Source organism: Pseudopodoces humilis, chromosome 1, assembly GCF_049639895.1.
Source record: "Pseudopodoces humilis isolate 2021_Gansu_Grassland_sample_001 chromosome 1, ASM4963989v1, whole genome shotgun sequence".
NCBI lineage: Eukaryota > Metazoa > Chordata > Aves > Passeriformes > Paridae > Pseudopodoces > Pseudopodoces humilis.
This window is the reverse complement of record NC_142200.1, coordinates 34,013,989-34,038,261: the sequence shown is the minus strand read 5'-3', so window position 1 is coordinate 34,038,261 and position 24,273 is coordinate 34,013,989. Positions and strand designations below refer to the sequence as shown.

The following is a 24,273-nucleotide window of genomic DNA, read 5'->3' as shown; positions in this document are numbered from 1 at the left end:
ACTTTTGGTTGATTATATTGCCGTCCCACTGCCTGCTCCAAGCACGGCGCTGTTCCCTGGGACAATGCCCCCCGCCCGCAAAGGCTTTGCTGCCCCTGGACAGCAGGAGCCTGCCCTGGGAGGTGACAAGTGACAACAGCTTCTCTTTGCTCACTGCTTTCCTGAAACAGCGACACCTTCCACTTGACCAAAATGCTTCCAGGCTCAGGACGTCTATTTGACCAATATTTATTATTTCAAATAAGAAACGTTCATCAATATGACAGTGACAGCCCATGTTCAGTGGCACTTTCCATCTGGGACTGTTGGTGGCAGACATCTATAGGAGAGGACAGCACTTGTTTTTGTGTTAATTAGACACACACGTGGTAGTAATGAAGGCTATTCATTAGATTGATATAATTTAATATCATTATTCACACTTGAAAGTGCTCCAACTGCATCAGTTGTTGGAGCCTGCAAGCCAGAATTTTCTGTCTTGGGTGTCCATGGCAGCATTAAGTCATCAAAAGTTGAGGGGGCTGATATTTGTAGAGATGCAAAGGAACAATTTCTGATGGGAGTATTAAGAAATGAAAAGCTTTGGCAAGAAGACCCTTTATTGAAGTCCCTAAATGTGGAATTAGGCCCCAGAGCCATCAAGTCAGGAACCCATCTATGACTGAGCCACCTTTCCTCCCCTTGCAACCACAGACAGGTAGGGGGCATGGAGAATCTATGCACATCTGCCCTTCTTAGACATTTGCATTTGTAATTTTATGCTTTTTGAATTTTACTTTGAAAAATCCAGGATTCCAGTGTTTGTTTATGAAATGAAAAGGTAAAGCACAAAATGCTTTTCTTAACACACCTAGAATCATCTCCTCATTATATGTAAGGAGCAAATCTTTATGGTAAATGTGTTAAAGTACACACTTAACCAAATTTATTTAAAATATCTTTGCAGTACTTCTGTAAACATTTGCCAATAGATTAGGCTTTAATTATTAGCTATTAATTGCAGAGGACTTTCCACACTGGTAAAAGGAAATGTAAAATAAAATGCTCCTATCTTAGTAGAGGCTTAAGTAAGAGCTAAATTAAATCTTTGTGTTAATATTATTCATAGAAAGGCAGATGGGAGCAGAAAATGTTGCAATGAAGAATATGGAATGAGATGAGATCACAGCATCAGTCTGTCCTTTGTAGATCTGGACAATGATCACAGAGCCAGATTGGATTAGTGAAACCTATTTACCAGAAGTTCAGAGCGGTTGCATGAAGCTGAAAGGCAGTCAGTAGGGAGAGGCGGAAAATGCACCAGATTTACAGCTGCAGCGATGAAAATTTAGAAGTTTTCACCACTGTGATTTCTTCCAAATGTGAGTACATCAAAATCTAACAACAGCTACGGTGTTGTCTGTTTGAGGGATGGGATGTTTAGCAGCGGGGAAATACTTGAGGAGAGCAGCTCATCTGTTCTGCTGTGCCGTGCTCTGCCTGCAGCCCAGCCCTCGCTGCTGCTTTCTCGACCTAATCCGTGCAGGTGCTTCAATATTGTGGCTCTGTAAAATCTTTGCTTTGGCAAAATTGGGAGATCTGGAAGCGGTGTTGCTGTACCTATGAGGTAACTGCTAAAGTGACAGCTTGCAACTGTGTGGCTTTTCTGTGTAATAGAAAAGAGAATGAAGTTCTGCGAGCAGTTAGAAGTGGGTGAAGTGCATGAATGTTGAATTTAAGTCTGCTGGCTCAATAAGTGGAACATTTCCAAAGCCATGCCCTGGAAATGAATGCATGATTAACATTAATTGCTTCTAATGAAGAGTAAGAACCGGACAAAGCCCAGCCTGCATTTGATTGAACAAATTAGTTTAAACTCAATGGCTGCATATTTCAGCAACAAGAAAGCAGGGAAAAGCAGGGAAAACAAATTGTGGGGCCAGATCAGATCTTTACGTGCAAGCTGCGAGCATGAGCTCTCAGCTGCTTAATTTTGGAATATAAGTGGAAATGACAAAGTGAACCATCACTGTAATTGTATTTGTTGACCAAAATCTGGGCTGTGCATACAAACATCCTTTTGCAGGCAAATCCACATACATCATCTGCAAGGATTTGTTCTTCTCTTCCTTCTCTAGCGCTCTGCAGAAGTTTGTGTTTGCAGGGACAGCCTGGCAGCCCCAGTGTTTGCATTGCTGCCATTGTATTCCCACGCAAGTGGGTCACTTCTGGCTACCTCTGTGATTCACCCTTCTTTCAATGCCTATTCAAGTAATTGCATGTTTGCTGGTGCTGTGACTTCCCTTTCATGCCTTGCCTTTCTTCAGCCCCTGTAAGCCTTTTGCCACTCATTCTGGCAGACAACAGGGGCTGAGGGATCATAGTTATTACTGTTAGGCACGTTTATGTGTTGTTCCTTTTGCACTAGCCTGGGTAGCAGCTATGACAGCACAAGGGCACTTGCTTCTGGTAGAAATCTCTAAAAAACTGTACTACTTACACTGTGTGGTAAAATACCTAAAACACCAGAGAGAAGAAGGTAATTCCTTGCATCACTAAACTTTTCTGCAGTTGAGGGTTTTGCTTATGAGCAATTAGTTTAGTCCTCCCACAGTGAAATTCCAGAAGTAAAGGTGATGGAAGCAGATTCAAAAACAACTTACAGTTTATTCCTAGGTTTAAAAAAAAAACAAACCACCTTCATTATGTTTGTCTGGTTTTCATCCCCCACTCACCATGGTTTAAAATATAAAATGTGTCCTGCAGGAGAAGACAGTAAGGATCCCTGAGGATATCACACTGTGCAGAACAAACTGTAATCACACTGACAGCTTAGCACACTCTAGGCAGGCAGATAACTTACTTGTGACAAGCTCAGTGTGGAAGTGCCCTGTGCTGCAACAGGATGCTCACAAGGACCTTCCTATTTTCCTGTCCTGTTGCACAGGCCAGAATTTCCTCTCCAGTGGGCTCCTAATGCTCAGGACTTATATCCTCACTGGGGTGTGGAGGGATGGCTGTTAGACACACACAAGCTGTCTACGAAGAGTGACTTTGGTCTCGCTGCCAGCTCTGCTTGCACCAGAGCCCTGGAAAGCCCAGTCACTTGTTATTCCTGCCATCTGAGGAGTTTGGCTGCAGTAACGAGCAGCCTTGAATGACCTCCAGCTGCTTCCACAGCTCCAAAACTCTGCAAGCAGTAATATACAGCAGCTATAAGCACTGCAAGCTAAATGTGTGCTAACAAGGTAAAGGAAAGATTACCTGGGAAGTAGAAGTCACCCATCATCCTGTAACAAACCTTCCTGGCTCTTCAAAGCCTTTGGATTATACATGGAGCCTGAATAGGAAGCCCTCATTCAAGTGCCTTGCCCCCAGGGTCAGCCTTTAGAATTGGAGTTAATTCTCCACATTTGGCAGCTTTCTGCAAGCCTGTTTCTGTCACTGGTGTATAAATCCTGTAGTTCTGGTAGCCTGCAGGGTAAGTAAGATATGAAGAGAGGGAGAGCTGGGAGTATCACAGAGTCTTGCAGGCCAGTTTTAAGTCTAAGTCAAACAACAACAGTTTAAAAATCCTTCACTCAGTCCAGTAAAACCATCACCCAAAACCAATTGCTTCAGTCCAGACAAAAGCTTGGCTTTTGGCCCTGGCATCCTGTGTGTCTATTGGCCAGTGGTTCTATGATTTTGGTGTCTTCGTGGGTCTAAGAAATAAAAGTGAGAAACAGACTTTAAGCAAAATGTCCCAAGCTAAAGAACTGAACAGGTCATTTTGAGGACTGAAAAAGAAAAGATTAGGCTTAGTGCAAACATTGTGCTTTGGACATCATGCAGTAAAAGTGAAATAATGTCATGAGGGAGTTTGAGCTTATTGATAAAGGCCCTAGAATTTATCTAGTTAAAATTGATAAATTTTAACTAGATAAAATCATAATAGTCTCCAAGTTAATGTATACACTACTGATTTCCTACTGAAATGCTGTCAGGTGGGAGGCCAGGTCAAAACTGAGAAAGGAGAAGGAGTGTTCCTCCTGGAAGGCAATGGGAGAGGTGCAGAAACTTGGTAAAGGCTGTGGCCCAGTGGCCACAGATTTCTGTATTGTACAGCTAGAGCATGGTCTCTGAGATCACATCAAAAGGGACTTTCTTTTGGATTGTTTCAGCTGGAATCTTCCTCAAACCCTTTATTCTTCCCCCTCTTCCCACCATGCCCCCAGTGAATTCTTACAGAGGCATATGTCTGCCTCCACAGCATCCTGACCACGTTCCTGTTCTTTTTGCAGCATGTAGTCCTGCCCGAAGACGAGCCAAAGCTACGCAGCACATCCTAACAAAGAGTGTAAGAAAAATCTCCTTTCCTTTCCCTATTTTTTTTTTTATTTTTTTACATTCCAGTTGGTTATGCATACCCTCAAAAGGGCTGTGGGTAAATGGGAAGCAGATCTTCCAGGGTAAAGCAGAGCGTCTGTGTCTGATGCAGGGAGCAGGGTGGGAAACAGGAGGGGGAGTTTCTGTAAAGTTGCAGTTTCTTTACAGAAGTGCTTTGAAACAAAAAAACAAAATATGGTCCTGCCATGCAGAGCCAGTCAAAATGAACATAGTGGCTTATCGACACTGTCCATCTGAGGGAATCACAGACTTATTTATTGTCCATAGAGCCTTCACAATAAGTCCAGAGAGACGTGGAGGAATGGAAAGTCAGCAAATCATACCAAATCATGTCAGTGTTAATCAAGTAATAATAATAATAATCATGTTAATCAAGCAGCCAGTATCCTAGGGAATTTGGGCTAAAAATACCAAGCAATGGACTGTAACTTTGACCCTAAAAGTTGGCACTGAGAAGCCCAGGGAGAATGTTTGTCCCCTGATCCCAGCAATGCTTACCTGTCCTTGCCTCAGCCTTGGTTCAGAGGGCACAGAGGAAGCTTTACCCACTCCCTGTAGACGAGGTACCCCCCAAATGAAAATAACTGAACATTTTTCATGCTCTGAGTAAATGTCTTGCAAGTTCAGGTGCTTTCACACATGGGTGTGAGGTTTCTTGTCTTCAGAGACAGTTTTCCCTCCTTAAATCCACTTGACCCATTCACAACCCCTTCCACAATCCTTTTAGCTGATTTGCAGGAATGAGTCTCCTCTGCACATCAAAACACTTCTTACAAGTTTGAGACTCTTCTGCTGAAGCATTTCTTCTCACCACAGACCTGTCACTTCTCTAGCACTTTGCTGAAGTATTTTGCTCCCTTTTTCAATGCCCCTTCCTACTTCCCAGATCCATCCTCATTTTCAGAGAACCTTTTCTTTGTATTCCTGATTCCCTGATCTCCACACAGAGCTGTAGGTCCTCCTGTTTACCACACTTACCTGTGCACTGGGAAGGAACCTCATCACATTCACTCCCACCCACTCTTTTGGTTATTAAAGCAGATCACAGGATCCCAAAATGTCACAGGACACCTGAAGTGGTCCCCAGGAAGAGCCAGTAACATGTCTGTCATTTTTTGGGTAGAAACTATGCATTTAAATATTTTCCCAAATTGTGACAGTCTCGGTTTGGTTGGTTTTGTCCCATAGCTCAGGCTGAGATTTCAAAATTACTCTTCATTCCAAAGGAAGATGAGTCAGACTGCTGAAGTGTTATTCAAACTTGTTGAATGTTACACAGTGGGATATTTTGAGATACCCCACTTTTATTTGTTAAACCTTTGATATAATTTTTTTTTCCATGCAATATAAAAAACAGCAGAAAAGTCCAAACCAAAAGTCAACTATTCTGACTTGATGAAACAAAATGCTCAGATAATTTATCTCCCTTTTTTTTTTTTTTTTTTGACAATATTTCTTATAGAACTATTCAGCTGAAAAATTTCAGCTGGGCTACATCAAAATCAAGGGGAACTCTGTTATCTTGTTCCAAATCTCAGTAGATAGTTGTTTCTACTAAATGGAAGCATCTAATATTTAATTTGGATTGCATCAGCTGCTGTGACACCACTGTACTCATAAAGGCCTAAGAAAATAAGATAAGAAAGTCCCTGTTTTGTTGCTGTATTTTAAGAGGATTGGGGTTTATTTTCCTTTGGGGCTTTCCTGACCCCAATTAAGGATGTCCTTTGATTGGCTCTTAGTCATGATGCAGGCAGCATCATATTAGCAGTGGGAGCACCAAGCCTGAGGAATGGTCTGCAGCTCCAGCTACAAAAACAAGGATGGCTCTCAAACCAAAATGACTGGCACAGTCAGCTCTTAGACATTCCCCTTCTTCAGTGGGATGCAGCTGCTCACAGCTCGTAAGCAAGCATTGAACTAATTGCACATACTGAAATAAACATGCCTGTGAGGAAGCTGTGATTGTCAATTTCTAGACCCACAGAGGAGTCGCAGAATGATTGTTTATTTTTCACTTTTACATCTGCACCTGCAGTCAGAGCTGTAAAAATGCCTCAGCCAACATAAAATCTTCTGCTCTGGTGATTGCAGTGGATGCACAACTTTCATCCTCAGCAAGGACAAAAATAGCAACCAACGTGGACATCTGCCAGACCTTTATTTTCACAGCAGAAATACTCAAGCAGTGTAGCATTAAGTGATTTAACATTCAAATTACTGACTGTGGGGGGTAACTTCCATCACATACAAGAACTCATCCCAAAAGCGTGATAATGACTGTGGAAGGGTGACAGAAAGGAGGAAGCACCTTTTTTTTTTCAGCTGAGCGTTCCACCAATATGTATATTTGCAGTTCCTATTGCCCTGTTATTTCCAGTGATAGTAGATCCTTCCCTTTTCTTCTTCTAGCCCCAAAATCCCCTGGGTAGAACTGTCTGGACACCAGTACCTGTCTACTTTGCAATAAAGTGGAAAATACCCCTGTGCATGCTTGAGCTGCCACATTAAAAATTAGCTCAGCATTAAGACATCAAAATAACTTAACTCTACAGATATGGAATTTTCTCCAATAACAGGCACATTGTTGTTCAGACTCTAACTTTCAGAGTTTTATCCAAAGCCAGATATTTAATTGCCACCTTTTCTGGAAAGCTCTTGGTTGGCAGTAGGATTTTAAGCCCAGGATGGTAGGAACAGCCTCTGTGACCATCCTGTGTCCTCTTAACACAGCTAATTCCATCAGTGGGTATGCCAGGCCTCAGTGCTCTCATGTGCATGGCAAAGTCCATAAAAAGAGAGTTTGCTGAGCTCTGATTTCAGAGTTGGTGTCCTGCAAACAGACTGGGCTGGTCAAAGCATTTACAGGTTCTAAAAACAGTAAGTTTTTAGAGAGCAGTTTGCTAATTCTGCATAGTTTAGCTGACTCTTCCATCTGCACAGATTTAAATTTCCTGGTGTGTCTAGAAAAGAAAAGTGACTCCCAGTTGATCCTTCTGCCTTACCCTAGGTACCCTAGAGAAATGTCAGCTCCACTTTAGATCAAAACCCAGCTACAGCAGGTTTAGTTTCCTGACCTAGATAAGTCTTTACATATTACAGTAACGGGTGAGGTAGCCAAAGTCACTGTGAAATCTTGAATTAGGAGATAAGGAGCTCCCAAAGTGTGCACAATCAAAAGCTGCAAAGATGTTCACTGAAAATATATTATAGAGATTGCACTGTTGTCTCCAGCTGTAATGGAAAATGGCACTGCAACTTATTTATACAGGTTCTGCTGCTTGAAGACATTTTGGCACTACTGACATCATATGTAACAAGGAATCTCAAAAACATATACAATGTGCCTATATAATTGTTGCTATTAATCAAGATAAAAATCCTCTTCTTTTCCCCAAACTGTATTTCATCCTGTGAGACACGTAGGCAGAATGTTAAGTTTCAAGCCCATGGTGGTTTACACTAATCAAATAAGCCACTTTCAGGATTAGAGGAGACTGCAGCCAGCATCCTACTTACCAAAAATGCTCTTTTCATGACAATGCAAAATAAGTGACCTCAGGTGTCTCAGTAGCAGAGTGTTGATGACATTTTCTGTCACACACCAGCAAAGACTGAGTGTGACCAAGGGTACAGGACGTTTTTTCCAGAGATGGCAGGAAAAGCTGAGCTTTGTGTCCTTGCAAGCTGGAAGAGCTCAGTTCACACGAGGCAGGCTCCAAGGGCTGTCATTAGGGACCCCTGCCAGCCACAGTCTGGTCACACTAGTCCTGAAGACAGGTGTGGTCACTGGTGTCACCGTGGTGAAGTGGGTGCTGCCCTGGTGAGCAACTTGTAAGGCACATGTGGACACAGGAGCCTGCAGCCTGCAAGGAGCTGCTGCAGAGGGATGTGGAGGTGCTGGAACTGCTCCAGGGGCAGCAGGGAGGGAGCCAATGCCAACAGCTTAAGTAGCAACAGGAGGCCTCTCATAACCAGCATCACTCTCCTTCTGAAACATCAGAGCAATGCTGAGGCTCAGCTCCTTTGGCAGCTCCAAATTTGTGATCAGCAGAGCTGGGACCCAGCTGCAGCCTCCTTTAGCATCTGCTTGTCTTCAAGGACACCAGCAGTCCCTTTAAGTGAACATTGGGCATGTCTTTAAGTAGTTTACAGCACATGGAGTGTGTTAGGCTGTGTGTCAAAACCCATAGAAATAGGGGAAAACCCCTACTCAGCCTTGGATTAGGCTTTGGTTGCCTTACCTGCCTTTTCCAGAAGTATTTTTGCCTGTTGTTGGGCAGTTTCCTGCTCCTCATCCTGCTAGTCAGTAGGATTTAGGTAATGTGGCCTTGTCCAGACTCCTGAGGGTACATGGAGACAAAAGAATTAGAAGTGGTTAGGTTGGGATTTTTCTTCTTTCCTGTTTTGGAAAACACGGGTTTGCATGTGTTGTTATGCCTGTGTAAAAAAATCATATACACAGAATATTGTGGATTAACGGCAAACTGAATTAAAACTTAATTAGAGGAAATGGACAATTTGGTGTGAGGGGACATGTTTGAATAGGGTCTTGTTTTTATCTTGAGTGTGTGTTAGAAGGCAGAACAATAGACCGAATTAAGGCTTTTTCTATGCCAATAGCTGGCTGGCCAGTTGTTGAGACAAAATAACTATATTTATATTTAAAACATGTAGACAGCAACTACCAGCCATCAGTTAGATGCAACTAGCTGCTTTTCTCATAATCTTCCAACATAAGTAAGTCTAATAGGAAATAGTCTGAATAGTTGCCACATGTCTTGTTTCCTTGCTGGTTTGGATCTTTACCCTGTTTAAGTGGTTCTCTGTATGACAGCAGCAAGTCTTTAGGGAAGAATGAAAAAACCCCAACAAAGTATGAAACACTCTGTCCCTGCTGTTGGAACTTTGATCTTCATGAGAAAACTCTTTCCAGACCATCCTGGATAACAGTCCTGATGAATTCATTTCTTTGAGGTGTATCCCTGTTTTTCCAAACTCACATTAGCTCTGGCCTTCCCAGTTGCCTGTGGCAGTACAGTGAGTGCCATGGCTTAGTCATAATTGATTAGAAAATAACTTGATTTTGTTCATGCTTGTTTTCAGGGACTGTTGGAGATACCAGGGGGGCTGATGCTCAAAGTTGCAGCTGTCACTGAGTTTGTCCGTGTGAGCTAATGTTTGTAAAAATTAATCTCTAGGAGCACAATTCCTCTCTGCCTCATATTCTCTGTAGTCATTTATGAGGTACAATATGTAATTAAGTACAAAAGACAGGAGAGACTATAAGGAAACAGCATTCGTAATTCGCACTGCATGAGTTTGGCTGATTGCCCAAGACGTGATGCAGTAAGAAAATAAATCTGAGCTGTCTCAGAGGCATATCCTATTCAGAGAGCTTGGAAAGGAGCACATTTCAGTCTCCTGAGTCAGAATACAGAAAGGTGCAACTAAGTAGCTGGGTCCCAGAAAGGCCCAGCAGGATTTTCCCCTACTTCCATACACCGCACAGAAGCTGGAGCCAAACAAAATCCCACAAATCCCACAGTCCTCACCTGACAAAATCCTCTTTGGATGACAGCAAAGCAGTAGGAAGAACAAGCAGCCTTTCAGCTCCCCCGTGACCTCGACAGACCACCTAATCCCCCGGGCCGGGTGTAACGGGGTGGTTTGCCTTTCTCTGTAGGTGGTTGCCATATCAGACCGCCGGCCCCACCAGGGTGACCTCCTGCACGTGCTGTATGAGGCCAGGGGCGAGGAGGAGGCACGAGGAGTGGGCTGCCTGCAGGGCGGCCAGCGCGGAGCCTGCCCCGCCAAGGGCGCTGCCCAGCATGGTAAGTCCGGAATTAAAGCCCCTGATTCCTCCGTGGTAGTGATGCCTTGAGAGGGCTGACCTAGAATGGAGACTAGACAGTTAAAGGATAAAGTAGGTATTTATTGAAAGGCCTTAATGGATCCACCTTGGGCAGTGCAAGAGCCTGGCCAGGGCTACACCCAAGATGGACCCAAAATGGTCACAAAATGGATGACCGGTCGCGAGGTCTCACATTTTTATGAGCTTTGGTCCATTTGCATATTTGGGTTAATTGTCCAATTATAGCCTCAGGTTATGAAGTTACATCCTCCTTGTTTTCCCTTTTCCACTGTTTATACTTTGGGGGCCTGGAGCTTATAATCGTTGTCCTTGATCTCAAGCTGGAAAAGGATTGTTTTGTCTTCCTACCCTGTGAAGAGAACACGCAAATACCTAATATGAAGCTCAGAGTTACACACCAAAGCAGCACAGAATCTGGAAAATATGAAAGCTAAAACTTAGGCATCATTCCCCAACATTTTTAGATATTGTAGTCTTCCAGTTTGCAGCAAAGCAGGCACTTTATTATGTTCCTGGAGGATAATTCCATGCTTAAAATATCCAGTGGAATTAATGAGATAATGATCGTGGCATTGCTCAATTTATTCAGTCATAAACACTCCCTGACAATATTTTAGAGATGATAAATTTTAAGTTACTGAGTTTGCCTGAGTCATCTTCTTATATAAGATCCCTGTTCAATTGCTTAGAATTAGCCAGAAAATAAACACTTGGGACGAATTTTCAGGTTCTGGACAACAGCCACAGACCTGATTTTTTGGCAGCTAAAGCTTGTTCAGCATATTTGCGAGAAACCGTGAAGGAAAAATAGAGCTTGCCAATACAAAACCAAGGAGATGAGTAAACATAAACAGAGTGGCCATTCAGCTCCTCTAGCACTGGTGTGTTATGTTTGGAAGACTGAAGCTGGAGCAGGGTTGTGCAGTTTCACATGGGATGGCCTTTTAATCAAAAGTACATCTTTTGCACTCCTATGAAGAATCACCCAGATGCAGTCAAGTCATATGCCTTTAAAGAAATCCCACATGGCATGTTTATCCAAGAGGAATTGGACATTTGAATGTTCAAAGGTGCAAAATCTCTAGAGCAGGTCCATGAAGGTGTATATTCCTCACATCACCAATCTGCAACCACACTGCACATAAGCCATCCCATCAAGAACACAAACCAGACAAGAGCAGGGCCTGGGAAACTGGAAAGGAAGAAACTGAGCCTGGGACCATAGGAAAGATCTCAAAAAAATCTCAAGACTAGAGCCAAGATGTGGCTGAAAAAAAGAACTGGAGCTCCAGGACCGGAGCAGGGACAGGAAGAGGAGTGGCTGGGACTGGCTACAGGGTAAAGGATGGCAGAGAGCCAGAGTGTTGCACTCCTTCTCCCCAATGGGACCCCTCTGTCCCACCCCCCGTGGTGAGAGCCTGCTCATCTCAAGGCACAGGTGGCCGAGGGGGTCCTGGAGTGGATACAACACGGACTCAAAGTATCTAGACACAGGAGGCTCAAACTTGCTGGAGTAATCCCGGGTTTATTGTCTGTAGTCCATCCGGGGCAAGAGAGAGCCCGAAATGCTCTGGGTCTCATCTCTTATACCAGGGGGCAGGGGTGATTAGGGGATGCAGGGAGGTCACAGCCAATGGGAAGGGGGAAGGGAAAGAAGGTTTTCAGGTAGGAATTCACATTACACAAACCAGAGGTGAGTTTTACCCTTGGGAGGTACCAAGATTTTTAGATGCACTACAACACCAGAGAAGCAGAAAGGAGGGACTGCTGGTCTCTGCTGTTAGGGGAGATGAGAGGTGAACCATGACAGATAGGTACAAACAAGAGACAAGCTGTAGGAATCTGAAAAGAAGAGCAGAAAAAGGGTGAACAGGTCTCACAGGGGGAGAAAGGGAAATGAGTATTCAGAACTTGGAAATTAAGTTTATATTAGAACAAAAACCAAACAAGCAAACAAAAGAACACAGATGAGGCTGTTAGCATGTTTGTTGCTACCATCACAAATCCTGCAAAAATAGCAAAGCTGAAGGACAGTCCACTCCAGCATGTGAGAAGGCACTACTGGAATTCACACTGCATCCAGCCACCATTGCCCTAAGGGGAGCAACTACAAACCTGAAGCCATGAGGACTTCCTTTTGCTTAGATGTTTTGCTAAAAGTTTGCAAGAGCATTTTCTGTATCGAATAAGAGGGACAGGCTGAAGAGAAGAATCAGACAAAATCAGAGAAAACAAAACCAAATAAAAAGAAAAAATACAGGCATTAGCTGAAGCAGAGATGATCCACTTGCTGAATACTGTTAGTATCCAATATGCAAGATGAGAGGAGGTAATTGCATTAACTTTGACGTGAGGGATACAGTAAGGTACCTAATGGAATTACTGGAGGGGGGTGGAGCGGGAAGCTGGTTAGGATATTTATCGTAGTCAAATATTGCCCCCAGAAGGAGGAGACAGTTCCAACTGCTAAGTCATGCTGGAGACAGCTCTGTAAGCAGCACCCTGGCTATTTCTGTATTCACTGTCATTATTTATATTCCACTGGTCACAGCAGTAGAGAGGTCCACATTCCCACAGCCAAATAGGAGGATTTGGCCTCATGAAAAAGTCTGGCATCCCTCACTCATTTATTTTCTTGGCACAGTGAGCAGGAATGTCAATGAGCATTTATCCATGGATAAGTTATCGGATGAGCAATTACCTGAAACTGAAGAGTAGCTTTCAGTGTTGAGGACAGCAGAGAGAGAGATGTCACTCAGCCAGAGGCAGAAAGGTGGAAATCCCTCCCTGTGACAGGGTAGACACAGCATACATCTCTGCCCAGGTTAAAATAACTCTCCAGAGCAATAGAAAGTAGAGAATGATCTCCTAGGCAGGACAAACCTGCAGTGGGGGCTGAGGAGCAACATTTGGGCTCTTTTCATGTGGAGATATGTAAGTGTTTACAGAGTGGCCAAGGTCTGCTAAGCTTGGTCTGCTAAGGGCAGCTCATCATCTTATTTGAAAAGTCCAGGAGCAAGCTGAGAGACTTTCCAGAGTGACTTAAGCAGTTCCACAATCACTTATTTTGACATCACAATAGATGATCACTCTGCTCTTTTGGCTATAATCAAATCTGGTGGGACTATAACCTGTATTTTGGCTCTGTCCATATCTGGGTTTTACTGCACAGAAGGAAGTTTTTCATTACAAGCTGTGCCAATGGGATAATTGCTCCTAATATCATGCTTCTTATGCTTTGCAGCAGGAATTACTGAACAAGAGTCATCCAAGTCCCATAATCATCTGTTGGATGGAAAATCTTTGGTAAGCAAATAGAGCCAGACCAACTACCAATGTGTCTTAAAACCTTGTGCCTGTCAACATGTCCCACAGTAACATCATGTCAGTCTGTTGCAGCACCTGCAGATTTCACAGCCTTTGTTAAAGCCTGAAACATAATTCATGCCATAGGATCCCTTAGCTGGGAGCAGAAACTGGCATAGGACAGAAAACAGCCCCACAGGAGCCAGGAAGAGTGGTGGGACAGAAACAGGCAGGCTCCTGTTCTGGATGCTCAGGCACCTGCAAGAGCTGGAAGAAATTAGCCTCTTGTCTCTCAGGAAATTTCACAAATTGGGAAAAAAAAATAATTTCTTAAGGGGAACAAGCATCAAGTAATTTGTTTTCTGCAGAATGCCAACCTGACACAATAATCTCCAAAGTCAAAAACATCAATAAAGAGTTGATGGGAAAATTATCATACAACCCCCCAAATGCGCTCTCTAATAGACAGAAAAAATATTTTGGTTAAAAATTACTCACCTTTACTAAAATATTCTCCCTCCCTTTGTCTTATGATGCCCCCCTAATTTTCAAAGCCCCTACATTTAATAAAAACTAACTTTTTCTAAGAGAAAAAAAAATAAATTTAATAGTTTCTGGCCAGCACCAGACCATGCTGTTGAAACTTTATGGTTTCAGAGGCTGTTTTGGATGGCTGAAGCATGTTTTCTAGCTGTTAGCTCGGCTACACTTAAGAAAAATGACAGTACAATATTAAGGATGGTTAAAATGTTATTCAGTGTAATGAATCTAATTGAACCTACCAATAATTAACATAGTTAAATTTCAAAGGATGCTTGCAAAAGTGATTTCAAACATCTCTAAGTCCTAGGATACTTGAAAAACACACCTACATGTACCCAGTCTCAGATTAATCCTAGGAGAAATAGAAAGTTTAAGACCAGTTATGCTAGTGTCAATAATATGAACGTTTTTTTCAGGATTGCCAGTAAAATCAATAAGTGTGTTTATTGCCTGAAATAATGAGATCACCTCATACCATTTGACATTTTTTTTCTCTTTCTGGGCAACTCACACTTTAACTTACCATCTTGGAGGATGTGCTATTCTCAGAGACCTGTTTATGGGAAAGCATGACTCAGTTCTGACAGGCAATTTATGATCAAATAAGACAAGGAGGAAGTGGATGATCAGGCACTTGTGGAGCCATGGCAGAACTGGAGCATAACCAGGGTGCCCCCACACCACAGAGCAGCATAAAACAAAACAGGGAAACATCTCTGAATGCTCAAGGAGCTGTGCTGGCTGAGACAGCTGCTTCCCAGGCAGCTGCAGAGGTGGTGAGCTGCAAGAGGCAGGCTGCTCACTCTGCACAAAACCTCACTGCCTCAGGAAACTAAATGCAAAAACCAGGGAATAAAAAGTTCTGCAAGTGTCCCTTCTTTGATGAAAGGTGTAACTCTTGCTCCTACAAGCCCTGTGCTGAGCTCAGTGAGAATATTCACGTGAGCAGCTGGTAATTGTGTGGGTGAGAGTTGGGCAGTCAAATCCTTAACCTGCTTTCTCTTGTTAAGAGATTTGCAGCATTTATTTGTTTTCTTAAAACAGCCTCTTTCCTCAGATGAACCGGTGTCCCCACTCATCAGTGGCATTTCCTAATGATGTGCTTTATCCTCCCACAGATTCCTCCATCTCCAGTTGCCCATATCACAGTGAAAGCTGTGGCTGTCACGGGCTCGCCCACACGCAACCGCACTTCTACGGAAGAGTAAGTCCCTTCCCAGCCTCCAGCCGTGCCTCTTGTTTCCCAAAGGCAGGAAGAGATTGGTAAAGGTTATGCTGAATTTATTATCAGCCATGGCCATTTATACAGCTACCCCAGTGCCCATTACAGCTCTACTTTATCACTAGAAAAAAATCATCATAATTTAAAATAAAAGTATTTTCCCCTAATAAGTCTGTAATATTTGCCCTGAAGTGTAATTAGAAAAGCTAATTAATTGAAGAAAAAAAATGTATGTATTAAAGTCTAATTAAGGAACAGTCTGAGTGCAGTACAAATGCACTCATCACCAGGCAGTTAACCCAGACACAGATCTGGGTGGGATTTGAGGTGCCACCATTGTCACCTGAGGGTAACTCATTGTCACAGTGTCCTCCACACTCCATACACAGAGAGGTAAGTTCCCCTCAGCCAGTGGAGCTCACTGCTGCTTGGTCCCTGGGGCTTTGGTGGGAGGGCCCAGCTCTCTCCTTGGGCAATCCCCCCGCTCCTTGCTGGGTGGCAATGGCTTGAGAGGATGCACTTAGAGTGGTCCCACCTGCAGCCCAACCCTTTGTGTGAGTGTCCCCTCTGACAGGGAGGGATCAAGAGCACCAAGCTGAGTGGTGGCAGCTGCAGCATCCCAGCCCCTGACCCACAGAGCCCTTGCTCATTCCAGACTTGCTGATCCCAGGGCTGGGCCAGGCATGGGCACACCTTTTCAGCCAGGCAGCTCTTGATTCTGAGTAAGGAAGCAGGGAAGGAGGGCCAGGGAGAAGCATTCTGTACACACCTTCTGTTTTATTTTTTAGCCACAGGCAGCGCTGGAGGAAGACAACAGAGTATGACCTGGCCCTGCCACCAGCAGCAGAAGCTTCCCTACCACTGACAGGAGGCAACCTGTGTGGGACACCCAGCCTCCTGAGGAAGATGTGGATGAAGCACAAGAAGAAGTCAGAGTACCTAGGGGCAACAAACAGTGCCTTTGAGGCAGACTGATAAGGCTCAGCATCCCTTGGAAAGGCAGAAGGTCCTTTAGCAAGACAAGGTGCTTTAGGATCAATGAGGGAACAGACACAGCACAGCTCATCCAGGAAAATTCTATCTTTTTTATTACTTGATGCCATTTCCTCAGAACAGTGGGAGAAAGGCTAACAAAGGTAAAAACAGTGAATATGATGCAATTCCATGGCATTTCCTTGTTGCATTACACTAAAATCCCAACTATCCCACTAGATTTGCATCTTGACTCAATGCTGAGACTACTGCTGACCCATTCACCATTTTCTATGTCCTGTTTGAATGAGCTCGGACTTGCAACAAGAGAAGCCTATGAAGAGGTTTGTGTATTCCTGCAAGGCAACAGATTGATTACAGAGTGCCATTAAATCCCAGGGACTTACTTGTTGTGCACCACTGCTTGTCATCTTTCCCCGCTCATATCATGAGATAAAAATCTCATCTTGCGATATGCTTGGCTGAATGACACATGCAAAACAACTCTTTTCCTTCAGTTTTGGTGAAAAGGGAGGAGTAAAAGAAGCAAAAATTCTAAAACAGTGGGCCAGAACTGAGCAAGTTTGCAAACATATGTACCAAACGTTGCTATGTGAAAAGTGATGTGTGTTTTAAGGTGTCCTGCCAGATCAAACTACGAGCAACAGGGTAACCTGGAGGGATACTTTCTGCCATAGAACCTGCTTATAAGTGAAATGGTAGTCAGCAATTTACCCTCTACCCATATGGTAGAGGATATTACATTAAGTGCACAAAATACTAGGAGGAAGGGAAGTATGTAAATGGTGCAACTGGGTGACTAAGTATGAGATATTTGCATGTAAGAGACCTGTGCTTATGAACAGATGGATTTAATGGAATTTGCTTTAAATTTTTTTTCTTTTTTTTCTTTTTTCTTATTTTTTTTTCAATTTAGAAATTGCTGGTCAGGTTCCCTTTGGTTTTTCTCTCAAAAAAGAACAAATAAGTTTTATAAAAAAAGTTTTCACCACTGTTATAGACCATATTATATTAGTCATGAGCAGTACTTGCCTTCTGTGAGTGCTCTCCTAGTTACTATAAAAAAACACTGGTTTCCCTAAATACAGAACTTTAAATATAAAGTTGTAGGAGGCATATCTCCTGTTGTTTATAGTAATGATGACCTCTAATCTAACCGCCAGTGCACCAAAGCGTAAATTAAAAATAAAGGTCTGACTCTGACAGCAGCAGAGGGAAGGAGCTCCCATCTGAAACTTGCTTGCCTGCAGCCAGTGCAGTGAAATGCACTGAGATGCCATCACAGACAGTGCCATGGTAGTGAGGGGCAGCTGGCCCTGGTCAGGGGTCACCAGCTTAGGAGTACCAAGGGATCACCTGGATGGGAGGGAAAGACAGCCAGGACTTCTGGCTTTGAGTGGAGCAGGGTGGAGCAGCACACAGGAGAGGTTTTGCAGCTTCACAGCCTGAGCAACCAAAGTTCATGGGATGGGAAAACAAATGGAGCAAGCCAGTAGCTTTACAGAGCCTATGGTCCTGATGGCTGCAAGAAGGGCAACAGGGAAAACCTATTTGGGGCTGGACATGGTGGAAATGGTAGTAGGGAGAGGATGGAAGTTCTTACTTTAAAAGGTACTGTGGCTTTTTGTGCTGCTAGAGACAAGTCAGTCCAGAGTCTACCAAGGAGAGAGAGGCACTACAACTTCATGAAAGATCTCTGTCAGCCCTCCTGTTCAGCTGTTCATCATTGCTTCAGTCACAGGCTCCTCCTTCAGAGGTGCTCAGCTGGTCAGAGGACAACTTTGCACCTCAAAACCACACAGACTCTCCCTCCTCATTACCAAAGGTAAAAGTCCTTCTCTGGCCCAGCAGCCTGACAGGGATGATCTGCTCTCCAGTTTTTGTTTCTTGCTTCTGGGGAAGAAGGAGAATACAGTTCCTTATGAACAATGTGCTGGCACTGGTGACCCAGTATCGACCATGTGTTCTCTGCCCTGGCATGAGAGCAATGCTAACACCCAGTGAAGGCTGCACACCTGAACAGTTCCCTGTGAGAGGCTTCTTACAGGGGTCCAGCCCACCTTTAAAGTAGAGCCTGGCACACTGATCCTGCGCAATAGTCTGAGCACCCTCACCCTGCCAACATCAGGTCCTCTATGACTGAACCAAGCTGGAGTCAAGAGTTTCCTGAAACACTTTCTACAAATATCACTAACCACACTTCAGCCCCCTCCTCAGCCTATAGAACTCCTGCTAGAAACCCATGCATGTATTTTTACACATGTAGGTAAACCTAGTGAATTCAGTGGGACTGCTCCCTTGCATAGCAATACATACATTTAAAGAGCAAGGAGAAGAACAACCACTGCTTCTCTTCTTTGGTCTCATTTCCTAAACAAAGGAAAAATAATTATGAGGGACAGACACTGGGAAAAGTCCATTTACTGAATTAGGTGTAATTAAGAGTGTGAAAATTTGTGGTACCTGCCCTTGTAGTTAATATGGCCCAAGTACTGAAACACAGTCCAGGGCAACAAGAGTTTCGCTTGTTGAGGAAGTTGCATTGTAGTAGTAGTAGTATTTAATTTGTTAATTAATAGCTTTGAGCAGTATGAGGATGGAGGCAGAGATGATTAATATTTCTTCTTAATAATTGCTGTATCTTGACATATGTATTTATGCTTTTCTTATTTATTTATTTATAATTTGGATCTACAAGAGAAGGAACTATTTACAAGAAGCATATTTAATTCCCTTGTATTCCAGGAACTTCTGTGGACATTTTTGTATTGTAGTAGATATTTATTTTATTGATCTAAAAGTATGTTCTATTCTTAAAAAAAAAAAACAAACAACAGAATAAACAAGTAGCATGTGGTTACATACGGGTCTCAGAGACTCAAGAGTTTTTGGGAAGCATTTAGCAGTGAGTAAAGGAGGATGTATGGTACTGAAAAAAGGTGAACCCCTGCTAGCAATGAACATGGACTTTATTCTCCACAGCCTGAAAGTGTATTTGTGAGCAGCTCCAGTATTGCACAGGTGATAGAACCGTTTTGATATCAGATGTGCAGAGAAAAACCCTGATACTGTCAGCGGTCAGAAATCAGATACACCTATACACACCTGACCTCAAGCACATCCCAGACACAACATTTGCATCATCTCTCTCCCATCAAACAAGTCCCAAGACAGAGACTCCTGAATGGGATTTAAGGCTCTGGTAGAGAACAAAGCCAACTGAGTTGTCAGCAAAGTTACTGAACTTACCTTGAGCACAATCCTGACTTTGGAGAGCCTCTGCTGAACCACAGCCCAGCCTGAGGTGGATGGCACAGGACCGAAGGAACCCAGCCTAGGGAAGGTGACTCAGGACTGCAAGTGGAAAGAATTCAGGATACAAGGAAAAAAGGCATATGGTGTGGGCATGGTTCACTAACCCAGACTTCATAGCTCTCCACTAGAGGATGACTTACTCCCTGCCTGCCACACTGCCCATAGTCACATAGCTCTGGTGAAAAGTTGGCACATTTCTGGCTCTTCCATTACAGACACCATCTACGTTTAGTATGAGCAGCCAGGGAGTGTCCTCTTGGTGAGTGTCCACACCACAGGAGCTGGCACAGGTTTTTTCCAGGACCTCTGCTGGGAACTCATCTGTCAGTACCTGAACTTTAGCTGTGCATTAAAAATACCAGCATGAGTATGGAAGAGGATGTGGATGTGCACTGTGTTTTCCAGATGAAGTTGTACGGAAAGCTGCATTAGGTTGACTTCAGCACACCCTCAGAAAAATGTGAAATAGTGATTATAAAAATAAGTGAACTTTACCATTTTTCCACCAAAGACAGAAGTTGTTAACCGTGCATTCAAAAGTATTGACTCTGGCACTACCAGACACAAGCCTGTTGTCATAATTTATAACATCTCTGAGAAGATGCATTTCTCAGATATGTTTCATGTCAATTTATAATTTGATGTTCCCCAGAACTAGAGACTGACTAGGGCACTGACAGAAGGAGAGTGCATGATGACAGTCCATCCCACTTACAGTAATTTATAATTAATTTCCCCCAAAAAGAGTTTTCCGATTTCTGCTCACCATTTCAAAACCATCTTTGTGACAGAGCTACTCACTAAAATATGCATAGTTATTTTGCATACCACTTTATTTAAATAAACTGTCGTGAATTTAGGCTAGGCTAATATATAAAATAATTCCTACTGATGCATGAAAAAAAACACCTCAGATATGCCTTGCCTATCTTTCTTCCCCTTTTGCTCTCACTTTACAGGTCCTGTAGCAAACAGGGTTGCCAGAAGAGTTAATCACAGACACATCACTATTTGAGGGAATATCACACACTTTATACAGAAAATATTTAAACTCAAACATTGACATCAGCAGAATAATTTTACTTCTGTAAATTACGCAGCCAGAAAAGTTGCAGTGTCAGAAATGGCACACACTAAAATTGAAACAAGCCGGATTTCTCAGATGAGACCCCTGATAAGAAATTCTACAAACAATACAGATGTCAAATAGACACAATTATCTATGCAAAATTTTTAGAATCTCAGCATTAACTCTAGAGAGGATTCACAAGTGAGCAGCTAAACCCTAAACCTTCAAGGTGTGTAATGATATTACTCTGGGTAGTCCTAATCTCCCTCTTATGATTACCTCCTGTGAGTATATCATCAATGTACTGGTAAACTTTCACTCCCTATTCCACTGGTATCTTTTCCAATTATTTTGCCAACACACGGTGAGCTAAGGTGGGTAAATGCTTGTACCCCTGAGGAAGCCCTGTAAAGGTATATGGTTGCCCCCATACACAAAGGCAAACTGATGCTGATCCCTGCAATGGCACCATACTAAACATGTTTTTAATATCAGTAGTGGTCATGACCCTGCATGCCTGCTCCTGGATGGTGGCTGTGAGCTCAGTGATGTTTGGTACAGCTGCTGTTGAGGGGTCTGTGTCAGCACTGAGGCAGCTGTAGTCTACAGCTAATCTCCACTTACCATTTGGTTTTCACACTGGCCATACTGGGGAACTGGAAGCTGAGTGAGTGAGGATAACAATTTCCCATTTTTTCAAGTCCTCTAGTCTGGGGGGGTCCAGTCCTCCCAGGCCTCCAAGGGCAGTGGATAGGGTTTGGCATTTTTTAAGTTAGAAGGGAGAAGATCTGGGGCCATCTGCAACAGCCTAACTTGGTGGTTGGTGGTTCCAAAGGACCACTGGCACCCCAGATCGTCATGCCAAGTTCTCCCTTTCAAAACATCCAGTCCCAGTAAACTTAAAGGTTTAAACTTAAAGGTTGCCATGGTAACAGTTATGGTAGCTTCCTCTCCCAGCAACATAAGCCTAATTGTGGTGGTAGTTACTGGTTCTGGCACATTCACTACAAGCAAGAGCCTTTGGGATGGGACAGCCCCTCAAGCAGTGGCATCTTGTTTAATCAGGGCTGACATCTGAGCCCCAGTGTCCACTAAAAATGTTAGTAATTTCTTCTTGGGTCCGGGAGCTCCCATCAGTAGATGTCTCCATTTCCATTATCAGTGAGCTGTCCAACATAAATCAAGCTGCTCCTCCCCTTCACACCTAAAGGGAATGGAGCTTTCAGTTTCCCTGCTTTGTTTAGCATGGTTTCTCCCCCACCTATGTCGATTAAAGGAGGTGTGCTCAGGCTCTTCTACACTTCTCTGTCCTTGGTTTCTCAGACATTTTGTCCAGCCACGCTAATACCACCTCTTCTAACTTGTCCAGGGGAAAACATCCATTAGTTTTCAGAGATTCTCTTCTGCCAACCTTGTCACCAAAGTGCCTCTTGTGAGTGGGAAGGCGGTCCCTCCACACCTGACTGGCACAGGGAAGAATCCTGTGTGAAATCCTCAGAATAAATCAGGTGGTCCAGATTAGAAAGACAGAGCAGCAATTTTGAGGTACTGCTGTGGTCACCTTGGCATGCCTTTTCCAGCCCCAGCTCCTGGAGCTGTAGGCTCCTTCACTCTCTCAACCCTAACCCTAACCCTAACTTTGATGGCAATTTGACACTAGGCCAGAGGTCCTCATTGCCATAGTTGGCACTGACTAAAGTGTGGAGCTGGCAATGGTGGCACCCTGCTTTGATGCCCTTGTAACACTTTTTTGAGTGTCAATGTGCCTGTAGATCTCTGAAGCCTAAACCTAACCCTCTGGGCACCAGGGCTGAGGTCCCCATCCCCACGGGTGGTCCAGATTAGAAAGGTGTAGGAGCAACAATATTGGGGCCCTGCTGTGATCACCTTGACATGCCCCTTCCAGCCCCAGTGTTCCTGGAGCTGTAGGCTCTTTGACTCTCTCAACTCTAATCTTAAGCTACATGTTACTCAAAACTTCTTTTAAGTGGCAGAACTCTTATTTAAATATATGGGCACAAAAATCACTAATATAAAAACTGAAGTATTTAGCAGGAAAAAAAGGGAGTTGAATATTTAATTCAGTGAGATGAAAGCCCAGAAAACCTCAGGAGTTTAGATCAAAGGGGACAATTCAGGATGATATGGAAGCAGTGTGAATGCCATCAGGTTGGGGTCCCCACTAAAAGAGACATCATATTTAACGGCCTTTAATTAATAAGCCCTTTATTAATTATTATTATTATTTATTATTTATTAATAAGTAGTGTAGTACAGGACCTCAGAGCTGGCCCAAAGGTGGCAGATCAATTCAGATACTCACTGGCAGCCCCCAGTCCCAGCCAGGTGTTTCACCACATCAGACCTCCTGTCCTGTAGATTCACCTGCCTAACATTTGACTCTGCTTTATTTTAGACTGACATTTCCCTACTGAGCCGTCACGTTTTGCATAGCAGTGAAACAGCAAGAGGTAGCCCACAATCTATTTGTCTGATGCTCCCTTTTTTGGGGAGGATGGGGTTCATTAGACCATAAAGCAGAAGAGACATGCAAAGGCCCCTGCAGCATACAGAGTTCTTCACCCCTGTGTCTGACGAGGCACTTTTGGGTGAAGTGAGCCCTGGGCACCGCCACATCAGGAGATGATGCTGTGAAACCAGACACTCTGCCTGTGATGTGCCAGCACAAGCAAAGGTGGGGCTCAGGAAACAACAGTCTCTTCATCAAAGGTGTTGTCTTAGTAACAAGGACCACAGTACACATAGCAAAAACTTCAGAAGTTACAGCCCACTTTGGCAGAAACCTTAAAGATCATCTAGTCTCAATCCCCTTTCATGGCCAGGGGCTTCCACGAGACCAGCTTGCTAAAAACCAGCCTGACTGAACTCTTCCAGGGATGGGATATCCACATCCTCTCTGGGCAACCTGTTCAGTGCCTCACTACCCCCACAGTAAATAATTTCTTCCAAATATCTAACCTAAAGCTACTCTATCTCAGTTTAAAGTCATTCCCCATTGTCCTATCTGTACATGCCCTTGCCCAAAGCCCATCTCCAGCTCTCCTGTAGCTCCCTTTAGGCACTGGAATGCTGCTCTAAGTTTTCCCAGGAGCCTTTGTTTCTCCAGGCTGAGCAGCCCCAACTCTCTCAGCCTCTTTCCATAGGAGAGGTGCTCCAGCCTTCTGAGTATCTTCATGACCCTCCTCTAGACTTGCTCCAGCATATCCAAATCTTTCTTACCTTGCAGGGCCTCAGAACTGGACACTATAGCCTGGATCAGGTTTCACATTACTTATCTATAATGAACTCTTATAAATGGTGTTCATAAACATTCAGACTCCTATCATGTCTATTCATTTAGTCTCAATTACAATATATAAAAATCCAGGCCTGGCCAACAATTTTTTAAAATAATTTACAAATAGAAATATCAAGTTATTTAGCTGACAACAGCATGTGGGTCATCCCATTAGCTGAAGAGACACAGATATTCTAGGGGAAAAAAAAAAACAAACAAATAAGAAACAAGCCTCAAATAATTTTCCTCCATGGACAAACCCTTTGACATGGACAAAGCTGACA

At 43.5% G+C, this 24,273-nt stretch overlaps 1 protein-coding gene across 1 annotated transcript; it reads left to right on the top strand.

Annotated features, from left to right (window-relative positions):
- Positions 1 to 1,226: 1,226 nt before the first annotated feature.
- Positions 1,227 to 18,907, top strand: VXN (vexin). The gene is made up of 6 exons (XM_005517420.2): positions 1,227 to 1,361; positions 4,263 to 4,318; positions 10,055 to 10,202; positions 13,488 to 13,549; positions 15,211 to 15,296; positions 16,103 to 18,907. Exons 1-6 carry the CDS (start codon positions 1,295 to 1,297, stop codon positions 16,287 to 16,289), a joined length of 606 nt encoding a protein of 201 aa, XP_005517477.2. The 5' UTR covers positions 1,227 to 1,294; the 3' UTR covers positions 16,290 to 18,907.
- The last annotated feature ends 5,366 nt before the right edge of the window (positions 18,908 to 24,273 follow it).

Coding starts and splice junctions, on each gene's coding strand:
- VXN (XM_005517420.2), top strand. CDS start 1,295: ATGCACCAGATTTACAGCTGCAGCGATGAAAATTTAGAAGTTTTCACC. Junction 10,203..13,487: donor CAAGGGCGCTGCCCAGCATG/GTAAGTCCGGAA, acceptor TATGCTTTGCAG/CAGGAATTACTGAACAAGAG. Junction 13,550..15,210: donor TGTTGGATGGAAAATCTTTG/GTAAGCAAATAG, acceptor ATCCTCCCACAG/ATTCCTCCATCTCCAGTTGC.